The sequence below is a fragment of the Nerophis ophidion genome, linkage group LG11 (assembly GCF_033978795.1).
Source record: "Nerophis ophidion isolate RoL-2023_Sa linkage group LG11, RoL_Noph_v1.0, whole genome shotgun sequence".
NCBI classification, from domain to species: Eukaryota; Metazoa; Chordata; class Actinopteri; order Syngnathiformes; family Syngnathidae; genus Nerophis; species Nerophis ophidion.
Window position 1 is genome coordinate 66,158,914 of NC_084621.1, and position 12,267 is coordinate 66,171,180.

Below are 12,267 nucleotides of genomic sequence, written 5' to 3' on the forward strand. Positions count from 1 at the left end.
TAAATGGAATAAAACAGACAACATGTTTACTTGACCCTCTTCCTGGGAAACTGATCAAGGAGCTCTTTGTATTATTAGGTCCATCAGTGCTAAATATTATAAACTTATCACTCTCCTCGGGCACTGTTCCCCTAGCATTCAAAAAAGCGGTTATTCATCCTCTTCTTAAAAGTCCTAACCTCGATCCTGACCTCATGGTAAACTACCGACCGGTGTCTCACCTTCCCTTTATTTAAAAAATCCTTGAAAAAATTGTTGCGGAGCAGTTAAATGAACACTTAGCGTCTAACAATCTATGTGAAACCTTTCAATCCGGTTTCAGAGCAAATCACTCCACGGAGACAGCCCTCGCAAAAATGACTAATGATCTATTGCTAACGATGGTTTCTGATGCGTCATCTATGTTGCTGCTCCTCGATCTTAGCGCTGCTTTCGATACCGTCGATCATAATATTTTATTAGAACGTATCAAAACACGAATTGGTATGTCAGACTTAGCCCTGTCTTGGTTTAACTCTTATCTTACTGATAGGATGCAGTGTGTCTCCCATAACAATGTGACCTCGGACTACGTTAAGGTAACGTGTGGAGTTCCCCAGGGTTCGGTCCTTGGCCCTGCACTCTTCAGCATCTACATGCTGCCGCTAGGTGACATCATACGCAAATACGGTGTTAGCTTTCACTGTTATGCTGATGACACCCAACTCTACATGCCCCTAAAGCTGACCAACACGCCGGATTGTAGTCAGCTGGAGGCGTGTCTTAATGAAATTAAACAATGGATGTCCGCTAACTTTTTGCAACTCAACACCAAAAAAACGGAAATGCTGATTATCGGTCCTGCTAGACACCGAACTCTATTTAATAATACAACTCTAACATTTGACAACCAAACAATTAAACAAGGCGACACGGTAAAGAATCTGGGTATTATCTTTGACCCAACTCTCTCCTTTGAGGCACACATTAAAAGCGTTACTAAAACGGCCTTCTTTCATCTCCGTAATATCGCTAAAATTCGCTCCATTTTGTCCACTAAAGACGCTGAGATCATTATCCATGCGTTTGTTACGTCTCGTCTCGACTACTGTAACGTATTATTTTCGGGTCTCCCCATGTCTAGCATTAAAAGATTACAGTTGGTACAAAATGCGGCTGCTAGACTTTTGACAAGAACAAGAAAGTTTGATCACATTACACCTGTACTGGCTCACCTGCACTGGCTTCCTGTGCACTTAAGATGTGACTTTAAGGTTTTACTACTTACGTATAAAATACTACACGGTCTAGCTCCATCCTATCTTGCCGATTGTATTGTACCATATGTCCCGGCAAGAAATCTGCGTTCAAAGGACTCCGGCTTGTTAGTGATTCCCAAAGCCCAAAAAAAGTCTGCGGGCTATAGAGCGTTTTCATTTCGGGCTCCAGTACTCTGGAATGCCCTCCCGGTAACAGTTCGAGATGCCACCTCAGTAGAAGCATTTAAGTCTCAGCTTAAAACTCATTTGTATACTCTAGCCTTTAAATAGACTCCCTTTTTAGACCAGTTGATCTGCTGTTTCTTTTCTTTTTCTTCTATGTCCCACTCTCCCCTGTGGAGGGGGTCCGGTCCGATCCGGTGGCCATGTACTGCTTGCCTGTGTATCGGCTGGGGACATCTCTGCGCTGCTGATTCGCCTCCGCTTGGGATGGTTTCCTGCTGGCTCCGCTGTGAACGGGACTCTCGCTGCTGTGTTGGATCCGCTTTGGACTGGACTCTTACGACTGTGTTGGATCCATTGTGGATTGAACTTTCACAGTATCATGTTAGACCCGCTCGACATCCATTGCTTTCCTCCTCTCTAAGGTTCTCATAGTCATTATTGTCACCGATGTCCCACTGGGTGTGAGTTTTCCTTGCCCTTATGTGGGCCTACCGAGGATGTCGTGGTGGTTTGTGCAGCCCTTTGAGACACTAGTGATTTAGGGCTATATAAGTAAACATTGATTGATTGATTGATTATGCAAACAATCATTTGACAGCACTATTGTAAACTAGACAATAGCAACAAAACACTTAATATTTTTATTACAAACAATTTTGTTAGCAATATAAAGTCAATACTGCAAAATATGTAAAGAAAAGGAAAAACTACTCTTGACTTTCACTCAAATTCTTTAAATCTCTCCTGTGTGCAAGGATCAATTCCTGCAGTTTGTAAACAATGTAATAGCATATAAATATATAGCGATATCTACACCAGTAGTCGCCAATCCATCTATCGAAAAAATATTATAATTATTTTTTAATTATTATTATTAAAATGACTAATAGACCTGCCATATTTTTAACACCTGAACACACCAGCACGCCTGTGTCTGTCTTTCTTCAGCCTCACATCCCGCCGCTCTCAGCACCGCGGTCACACCTCTTGAGGGCGGCCACACACTACACCTGCTCGTCTTGCAAACACCCGTTGCATGACGTGCACAACAATCACAGAGCTGCAACAATGACTGTTGCAACGCATTGGCCATTTTCCAGCATCAAACATCAACCACTTAAGATGTGACTTTAAGGTTTTACTACTTACGTATAAAATACTACACGGTCTAGCTCCATCCTATCTTGCCGATTGTATTGTACCGTATGTCCCGGCAAGAAATCTGCCTTCAAAGGACTCCGGCTTATTAGTGATTCCCAAAACCCAAAAAAAGTCTGCGGGCTATAGAGCGTTTTCCGTTCGGGCTCCAGTACTCTGGAATGCCCTCCCGGTAACAGTTCGAGATGCCACCTCAGTAGAAGCATTTAAGTCTCACCTTAAAACTCATCTGTATACTCTAGCCTTTAAATAGACCTCCTTTTTAGACCAGTTGATCTGCCGCTTCTTTTCTTTCTCCTATGTCCCCCCCTCCCTTGTGGAGGGGGTCCGGTCCGATGACCATGGATGAAGTACTGGCTGTCCAGAGTCGAGACCCAGGATGGACCGCTCTTCGGGACCCAGGATGGACCGCTCGCCTGTATCGGTTGGGGACATCTCTACGCTGCTGATCCGCCTCCGCTTGAGATGGTTTCCTGTGGACGGGACTCTCGCTGCTGTCTTGGATCCGCTTGAACTGAACTCTCGCGGCTGTGTTGGAGCCACTATGGATTGAACTTTCACAGTATCATGTTAGACCCGCTCGACATCCATTGCTTTCGGTCCCCTGGAGGGGGCGGGGGGGGGGGTTGCCCACATCTGAGGTCCTCTCCAAGGTTTCTCATAGTCAGCATTGTCACTGGCGTCCCACTGGATGTGAATTCTCCCTGCCCACTGGGTGTGAGTTTTCCTTGCCCTTTTGTGGGTTCTTCCGAGGATGTTGTAGTCGTAATGATTTGTGCAGTCCTTTGAGACATTTGTGATTTGGGGCTATATAAATAAACATTGATTGATTGATTGAACCAACTCTTCCCTCAAACACAATCATCATCGTTTGCCTGTGCAGGAAGCTAACAAGCCAAATAATGGAGTCTGTGAACATTGCTCCAAAGTACGGATTTTGTCTTGATTTATTGCATTGAAAAGTAAACATTGACATATGCAAAGGCAGTAATATATGATAAAACAAGGTGGCAGCGAAAGAAGGACTTCCCCTTTTATCCCCTCTTTTATCACACAGGAAAAATACGCCAGGTGAAGAGTGGATTTGACTACTTCCAGCGCTGACGTAAGACAACCATGTGACTCCCGTCCCTAATTATAACCATAGGATGAACAAATATACTACAGAACTAAGATTATAGTGGCCATAAACTGTTAGATTCCACAGTAGGGGTGCCCAAAGTGCGGCACACGGGCCAGCTGTGGCTCCTTTGCCTTTGGCCCTACAGGCACATTACAAAAAAAAAAAACCACGCTGTCAGGTTTGTCCCTGACAGTTTGGTAAGGTTTTAGTTTTTCCTCTGTGTCTTTGTTTCCTGTCAGCGCATTTATTTTGGTTATTTCCTGTTTTTCTCCCTGAGCGCTGTTTTCCCTCAGATGATTGGCACCTGGCCACACCTGGTGTCAATCAGCCGGATGCTATCCGAACCTGTTTTGTCCTCCAGTCAGAAGCTGGATTATTGTCACCAATACCTGTCAATGTCAGTAATGCTTGTCATAGAACTTGTAGCTGTTTCCTGTTTCCCGTTTTCCAGTCTGGCTGTTCCTAGTTCCGGGTTTGTGTTTTTTCATTTCTAAAGATCAAATCATGTTTTCCTGCACCATGCCTGCCGCCTTCTCTGCATCTTGGGGTTTGTCACAAACTCACCCTGACACACGCATAGAGTGGGAAAACAGCAAGAAACACAATGACAAGAAACTAAATGTTGACATCAGCCAATAATAACAACACAAAGCTTTGTCTTTATGAAAATAAAACATATGTAATATGAAAAGTTGATGTAGGGGTCGATCTGGCTTTGGTTTTTGGCCGAGATCAGGGATCTTGGACTTGAAAAGGTTGGTGAGCACTCATCTAAACAATGTATCGATATGAACAACACAGAAAAATTAAAAAACGCACAGATGCTTCTGAAAATAGACATGGAAGAGAAAAATAAAAATAATAATCTCATCATGCTGAAATTTATCTAATACTTCCTGTTTTGCGTTCTTATTTTGTTTTAACTTCCTGTTCAGTTTATGTGTTATTCTGCAGTAGCTTCACCCCTGCTTCTGACAGCCATTATTATCACCTGCAGGTGATTAGCAACCATGTGTTTCACTTTCTGCCAAGTATCTTCTCACGGATTTGAAAGCCAGTGTCACTTTTTTATCGGGATGGGATCTTTGTTTGGAGTTACGAACGGAACGAAAGGAGCATGGTTAGTGATATTCAGATCATTGCTTTGTATTTGGTTGCTATAAACTCTGCTTAAAAACATAATTATTTCTTGCACCTTGTACTTTGCTGAGCATTTTCCCTGCTGCGATTTATGGTGGACTTGTATTTTTTCATGCACGGTATTTGATGCATTTCCCGGCTGCAGCCTGTTTATGTTTGTATGTATAATGTTTTGCATTTCATACTCTTCACCTGCACATCCTGCTATCACCTGCATTGCGGGCTCACTTCAACCGCTTCAACTATTGTAACATATCAGATAACTGCACTTTGATTAACTCACGGACTGACTGCAAGCAGTTTGCCGGCTTAAATGCGAACATGAAAACAAGAGGCATTAATGCCTTTCCCCATTAGAGAACAAGATACACCAATCTATAATAACATTACTGTCTGAGAAACTAAGTTGTTCAATTCTGCACATTGAGCCTAAAACTGTGCTCTCTTAGAACAGTGATTTTTTTTATTCACTCAGACCTATATAAAAGTGGTGTCTTTACGATGCGTTCAAGGACCCTACCAGAAGTGATAGATTTGATTACACACTTTTTCATTTATATCAATCTTAACGTGCTACAGTACAAACCAATATTTAAATGAACAAAAACTTAGCCATTAAGAGATAAAATACTAAGAATAAAACCATATCAGTGAAGCATAAAAAGCACAAATCATGCAAAATGCCATCCATCCATCATCTTCCGCTTATCCGAGGTCGGGTCGCGGGGGCAGCAGCCTAAGCAGGGAAGCCCAGACTTCCCTATCTCCAGCCACTTCGTCCAGCTCTTCCCGGGGGATCCCGAGGCGTTCCCAGGCCAGCCGGGAGACATAGTCTTCCCAACGGGACGGCGTGGCGCAGTGGGAGAGTGGCCGTGCGCAACCCGAGGGTCCCTGGTTCAAATCCCACCTAGTACCAACCTCGTCATGGCCGTTGTGTCCTGAGCAAGACACTTCACCCTTGCTCCTTATGGGTGCTGGTTAGCGCCTTGCATGGCAGCTCCCCCCATCGGTGTGTGAATGTGTGAGTGAATGGGTAAATGTGGAAGTAGTGTCAAAGCGCTTTGAGTACCTTGAAGGTAGAAAAGCGCTATACAAGTACAACCCATTTATCATTTATTATTTATTTAACGTGTCCTGGGTCTTCCCCGTGGCCTCCTACCAGCTGGACGTGCCCTAAACACCTCCCTAGGGAGGCGTTCGGGTGGCATCCTGACCAGATGCCCGAACCACCTCATCTGGCTCCTCTCGATGTGGAGGAGAAGTGGCTTTACTTTGAGTTCCTCCCGGATGGCAGAGCTTCTCACCCTATCTCTAAGGGAGAGCCCCGCCACACGGCGGAGGAAACTCATTTGGGCCGCTTGTACCCGTGATCTTATCCTTTCGGTCATGACCCAAAGCTCATGACCATAGGTGAGGATGGGAACGTAGATCGACCGGTAAATTGAGAGCTTTGCCTTCCGGCTCAGCTCCTTCTTCACCACAACGGATCGATACAACGTCCGCATTACTGAAGACGCCGCACCGATGCAAAATGGTTGAATAATAAATGACAGGATTGAGGGATGAAGAAGTGAAACCTGGACTGACCGTACCTAAATCGGGGCCTTTAGCAGAGGTTTATTTTTGAACTATCCTTCACACTCTTACACCTGTCAGGTCAAGTTTGAATAGGGTTACGTACAAGGTAGAGCAGGAAGTGCCAGCTGACTGCATAGAACTGGACCAGATGGGCTGTAATGTGAGTGGAAGTGTGGGGGGCAAACGTCACCAGGACGTAGGTTCCTGTTATTGCCAGAGTGCCACCTGAAGAGACGGAGACAAGAGATGAGATTAAACTAAACGGCATCATTACCTCATTTGTACCAACATTTGCATCAACATTAAAACTGTTTAACAAAGCACACCCCTGCACTAATATTCCTGTTTCTGTACAATTATGTCAGCAAATTATTAGTGATTCCCAAAGCCCAAAAAAAGTCTGCGGGCTATAGAGCGTTTTCCGTTCGGGCTCCAGTACTCTGGAATGCCCTCCCGGTAACAGTTTGCGATGCCACCTCAGTAGAAGCATTTAAGTCTCACCTTAAAACTCATTTGTATACTCTAGCCTTTAAATAGACTCCCTTTTTAGACCAGTTGATCTGCCGTTTCTTTTCTTTTTCTTCTATGTCCCACTCTCCCTTGTGGAGGGGGTCCGGTCCGATCCGGTGGCCATGTACTGCTCGCCTGTATATCGGCTGGGGACATCTCTGCGCTGCTGATCCGCCTCCGCTTGGGATGGTTTCCTGCTGGCTCCGCTGTGAACGGGACTCTCGCTGCTGTGTTGGATCCGCTTTGGACTGGACTCTCGCGACTGTGTTGGATCCATTATGGATTGAACTTTCACAGTATCATGTTAGACCCGCTCGACATCCATTGCTTTCCTCCTCTCCAAGGTTCTCATAGTCATCATTGTCACCGACGTCCCACTAGGTGTGAGTTTTCCTTGCCCTTATGTGGGCCTACCGAGGATGTCGTAGTGGTTTGTGCAGCCCTTTGAGACACTAGTGATTTAGGGCTATATAAGTAAACATTGATTGATTGATTGATTGAAATACAGCAACAAATGGAGATCAAAGCAATACAGTGCATCTCAATCTTGCACTCTAGTAGTTTGCATTGAAAAATCATAAATACTATTGCGAAATAAAATCCTGCATTTTTCCTTTTTTTACAATTGAAGAAAATGCATGCACACGCCACAACAATGATAGTCTTCTGTTTCTGTCCTTCAGTCTTCTTTCCTTTTGTATTTGCAAAGTCAATTTGATCAGTCGGAACTTTACGAAGTTATTTCTTTGCCAGGAATCTGTCAGCAGTTTTTTTATTATTATTTTGAGTGGTTGCTTACCGACGACGTCGGAGACGCGCACCGTCTCCTTGAGGAAAATCACAGATATGAAAGCGCTGGCTGGAAAGAAAACAAACATTTCTTTTATTTTAACAGCCACTATGCTGCACTTTGTGCGTGTCATGGAATTAAGCTGTATTTTTGTTTTAAAACACTAAAACTGGAATGACATCAATATTTTTCATATCTTCAAAGGTGACAGGTGCAAAAAAGCAGTATCTACCACTACTCTACCCATCCATTTTCTACCGCTTATTCCCTTTTGGGGTCACGGGGGTCGCTGGCGCCTATCTCAGCTACAATCGGGCGGAAGGCGGGGTACACCCTGGACAAGTCGCCACCTCATCGCAGGGCCAACACAGATAGACAGACAACATTCATACTAGGGCCAATTTAGTGTTGCCAATCAACCTATCCCCAGGTGCATGTCTTTGGAAGTGGGAGGAAGCCGGAGTACCCGGAGGGAACCCACGCAGTGTCATAAGTATAGCAGAAATATTTACTTTTGTATGCACATTAAATCAACAAAAAATCCTGACTTTGGAGCAATGTTCACAGACTCTAGTGTTTGGCTCTCTATTAGATGCAATGGTTTTGCGAATTGGGAAGGTAATTTTCCTTGTTGATGTCACACACACACACAGTCAGGGGGAGAAAATGCAAACTCCACACAGAAAGAGCCTGAATTTGAACCCAGGACTGCAGAATTTTCGTATTGTGAGGCAGATGCACTAACCCCTCTGCCACCGTGAAGCCTCACTACTCTACCAGTGTGTTGAATATAAACACAATTACATGAATAGTTGGCTTTGATAAAGGATGATACAGTTTGCAATGTAATGATATAAAAGTAATCTCACTCAGACACACAGAGTGATAGATATGATACATTACATGCAAACACAATCTGTGAAATCTGTCAGACTGCTGAGATAGATGGTGCTCATTAGGACCTCACAACATCACCAACATGATATTCAATACATGTCTAATGAACTCATTCGTCAATATCACTGTCAAAAAAATAACATTGAGTTAAATCGTCTTTTTTTGTGTGTTTCCCCGGGGTATGCAGTAGACCGAGACAAACAGACGTTACCGAGTGGGGGCGTGACCCGATTGATTGTGCTGCAGGACCACAGACACACAGAGACGTGTCAATAAAGGCGCACGATACACAAACTGCATTAAATTAAAGATGTGCCGATCGATCCAACACCAATCAGTAGCGGCATACTTTCGTGAAAAAGGCTGATTAATGCTTGCTAACACTGTATTTATTTTTGATCTTCCGACTTTAAGGTTTTACTACTTACGTATAAAATACTACACGGTCTAGCTCCATCTTATCTTGCCGATTGTATTGTACCATATGTCCCGGCAAGAAATCTGCGTTCAAAGGACTCCGGCTTATTAGTGATTCCCAAAGCCCAAAAAAAGTCTGCGGGCTATAGAGCATTTTCCGTTCGGGCTCCAGTACTCTGGAATGCCCTCCCGGTAACAGTTCGAGATGCTACCTCAATAGAAGCATTTAAGTCTCACCTTAAAACTCATTTGTATACTCTAGCCTTTAAATAGACTCCCTTTTTAGACCAGTTGATCTGCCGTTTCTTTTCTTTTTCTCCTATGTCCCACTCTCCCTTGTGGTGGGGGTCCGGTCCGATCCGGTGGCCATGTACTGCTCGCCTGTGTATCGGCTGGGGACATCTCTGCGCTGCTGATCCGCCTCCGCTTGGGATGGTTTCCTGCTGGCTCTGCTGTGAACGGGACTCTCGCTGCTGTGTTGGATCCGCTTTGGACTGGACTCTCGCGACTGTGTTGGATCCATTGTGGACTGAACTTTCACAGTATCATGTTAGACCCGCTCGACATCCATTGCTTTCCTCCTCTCCAAGGTTCTCATAGTCATTATTGTCACCGGTGTCCCACTGGGTGTGAGTTTTCCTTGCCCTTATGTGGGCCTACCGAGGATGTCGTAGTGGTTTGTGCAGCCCTTTGAGACACTAGTGATTTAGGGCTATATAAGTAAACATTGATTGATTGACTAATTGTGTTTCCATAGATAGTGTGAAGCCGCTCCTGTAAGTTAATAAAAATCACTTCAATTGCGGCAAATATACACAATTTCTTATTATCTTGTGTATTATTATCACTGGAAGACTAGAGGACAAGGTAAATATGTTAGAATAAGATTTTATGCTATTCGCTGAGCAAGTCAATAATATGGACACAAAAGTAATATGTGCTAAAGTTGAATAAGTGTAGCAGAAAGTTAGCAGTTATTAACAGGAAATTAATAAGAGCCCAGAGAAGAAGAAATAGAACTGTTACGCTCTGAGTGTATTGGGGGGTACACACACATCGATCCATAAATCAGTGGCGTTGATGCTGTCACGCCAAATTTCTTCTCCCTACACCCCCCCCCCCCCTCCCCATTTACTTCCGGGGTCATGATTAATATAGACTTTTTGTTCACGCTGTATCATAAAAATATAACGCTATATTATAAAAATATAACGCTATATTATACAAATACAGACGTTTTGTTAACGCTATATCATAAAAATATAACGCTATATTATACAAATACAGACGTTTTGTTAACGCTATATCATAAAAATATAACGCTATATTATACAAATACAGACGTTTTGTTAACGCTATATCATAAAAATATAACGCTATATTATACAAATACAGACGTTTTGTTAACGCTATATTATAAAAAAAATTAAACTATTTACAAACACAAGCTATGGGATGACATAAGAGGAAACGTGACCCCGGAAGTAAATGCATCTTTTTTTTGATTGATTGATGCTTTTATTAGTAGATTGCACAGTACAGTACATATTCCGTACAATTGACCACTAAATGGTAACACCCCAATAAGTTTTTCAACTTGTTTAAGTCGGGGTCCACGTTAATCAATTCATGCTACAAATATATACTATCAACATAATACAGTCATCACACAAGTTAATCATCATAGTATGTACATTGAATTATTTACATTATTTACAATCCGGGGGGTGGGATGAGGAGCTTTGGTTGATATCAGAACTTCGGTCATCAACAATTGCATCAACAGAGAAATGTGGACATTGAAACAGTGTAGGTCTTATTTAGTAGGATATGTACAGCCAGCAGAGAACATAGTGAGTTCACATAGCATAAGAACAAGTATATACATTAGAAGTACATTTGAGTTGTTTATAATCCGGGGAGATGGGATGTGAATGGAGGAGGGTATTAGTAAAGTGTTGAAGTTGCCTGGAGGTGTTGTTTTAGAGCGCTTTTGAAGGAATGTAGAGATGCACTTACTTTTATACCTGTTGGGAGTGCATTCCAAATTGATGTGGCATAGAAGAAGAATGAGTTAAGACCTTTGTTAGATCGAAATCTGGGTTTAACGTGGTTTGTGGAGCTCCCCCTGGTGTTGTGGTTATGGCGGTCATTTACGTTAAGGAAGTAGTTTGACATGTACTTCGGTATCAAGGAGGTGTAGCGGATTTTATAGACTAGGCTCAGTGCAAGTTGTTTGACTCTGTCCTCCACCCTGAGCCAGCCCACTTTGGAGAAGTGGGTTGGATTGAGGTGTGATCTGGGGTGGAGGTCTAAAAGTAACCGGATTAGCTTATTCTGGGATGTTTGGAGTCTAGATTTGAGGGTTTTGGAGGTGCACCTGTACAGGAAGACCTGAAACTGCTACAGGAAAATACCAAAAAAAATATAATAAGCCACTAAAATAGGAGCACAAGACAACAACTAAAACACTACACACAGGAAAACATCAAAAAACTCAAAATAAGTCACGGCATGACAGTACGCCTAATTTGAGACAATAGCTATATTGGTTATGGTTTATATTTATATCTAACAATTGCGACGACTTTTTACTGTCAACTGAGTTTTGTTGTTTAATGATTTCTGCTGGTGGTGTGCCTCCAGATTTTTTCAACACAAAAAATGTGCCGTGGCTCAAAAAAGGTTGAAAAACACTGCACTACAGCACTCAACCAACAGCCATGCAGACTGTCATCTTCCTATCTGGATCAAAGAAACATGGCGCATGAACAAACATATCACTATGACACATGTGCACAGTGGAACACATACGAGTGACTCTGGTTAATGTGTCCAAAACACACATTGACTGTTACTGTACAGTAGCTCTTTAGCAGTTTTGTTGTAATATCGATCTTAGCGCTGCTTTCGATACCGTCGATCATAATATTTTATTAGAACGTATCAAAACACGAATTGGTATGTCAGACTTAGCCCTGTCTTGGTTTAACTCTTATCTTACTGATAGGATGCAGTGTGTCTCCCATAACAATGTGACCTCGGACTACGTTAAGGTAACGTGTGGAGTTCCCCAGGGTTCGGTCCTTGGCCCTGCACTCTTCAGCATCTACATGCTGCCGCTGGGTGACATCATACGCAAATACGGTATTAGCTTTCACTGTTATGCTGATGACACCCAACTCTACATGCCCCTAAAGCTGACCAACACGCCGGATTGTAGTCAGCTG

General features: G+C 43.1%; 1 protein-coding gene and 1 long non-coding RNA gene across 7 annotated transcripts in view; one reads left to right on the forward strand and one right to left on the reverse strand.

Annotated features, from left to right (window-relative positions):
* The window catches only part of LOC133562373 (NIPA-like protein 2), a 76,995-nt gene that overhangs the window by 25,124 nt on the left and 39,604 nt on the right, over window positions 1-12,267 (reverse strand). For 2 of the 3 annotated variants that reach the window (XM_061916527.1, XM_061916529.1), the window contains 2 exons: window positions 7,733-7,792; window positions 6,527-6,648 (listed from right to left, as the gene is read on the reverse strand). In XM_061916527.1, the coding sequence (XP_061772511.1) occupies window positions 6,527-6,648; window positions 7,733-7,792 (182 nt within the window). The remainder of the gene's footprint in view (window positions 1-6,526; window positions 6,649-7,732; window positions 7,793-12,267) is intronic. The other variant, XM_061916528.1, reaches the window with a different exon arrangement.
* Window positions 4,661-12,267, forward strand: part of LOC133562375 (uncharacterized) — a 323,026-nt gene continuing 315,419 nt past the window's right edge. Inside the window, exon 1 of one of the 4 annotated variants that reach the window (XR_009808893.1) lies at window positions 4,661-4,825. This is a non-coding gene — a long non-coding RNA (uncharacterized LOC133562375). The remainder of the gene's footprint in view (window positions 4,826-12,267) is intronic. The other 3 variants (XR_009808894.1, XR_009808892.1, XR_009808891.1) reach the window with 3 other exon arrangements.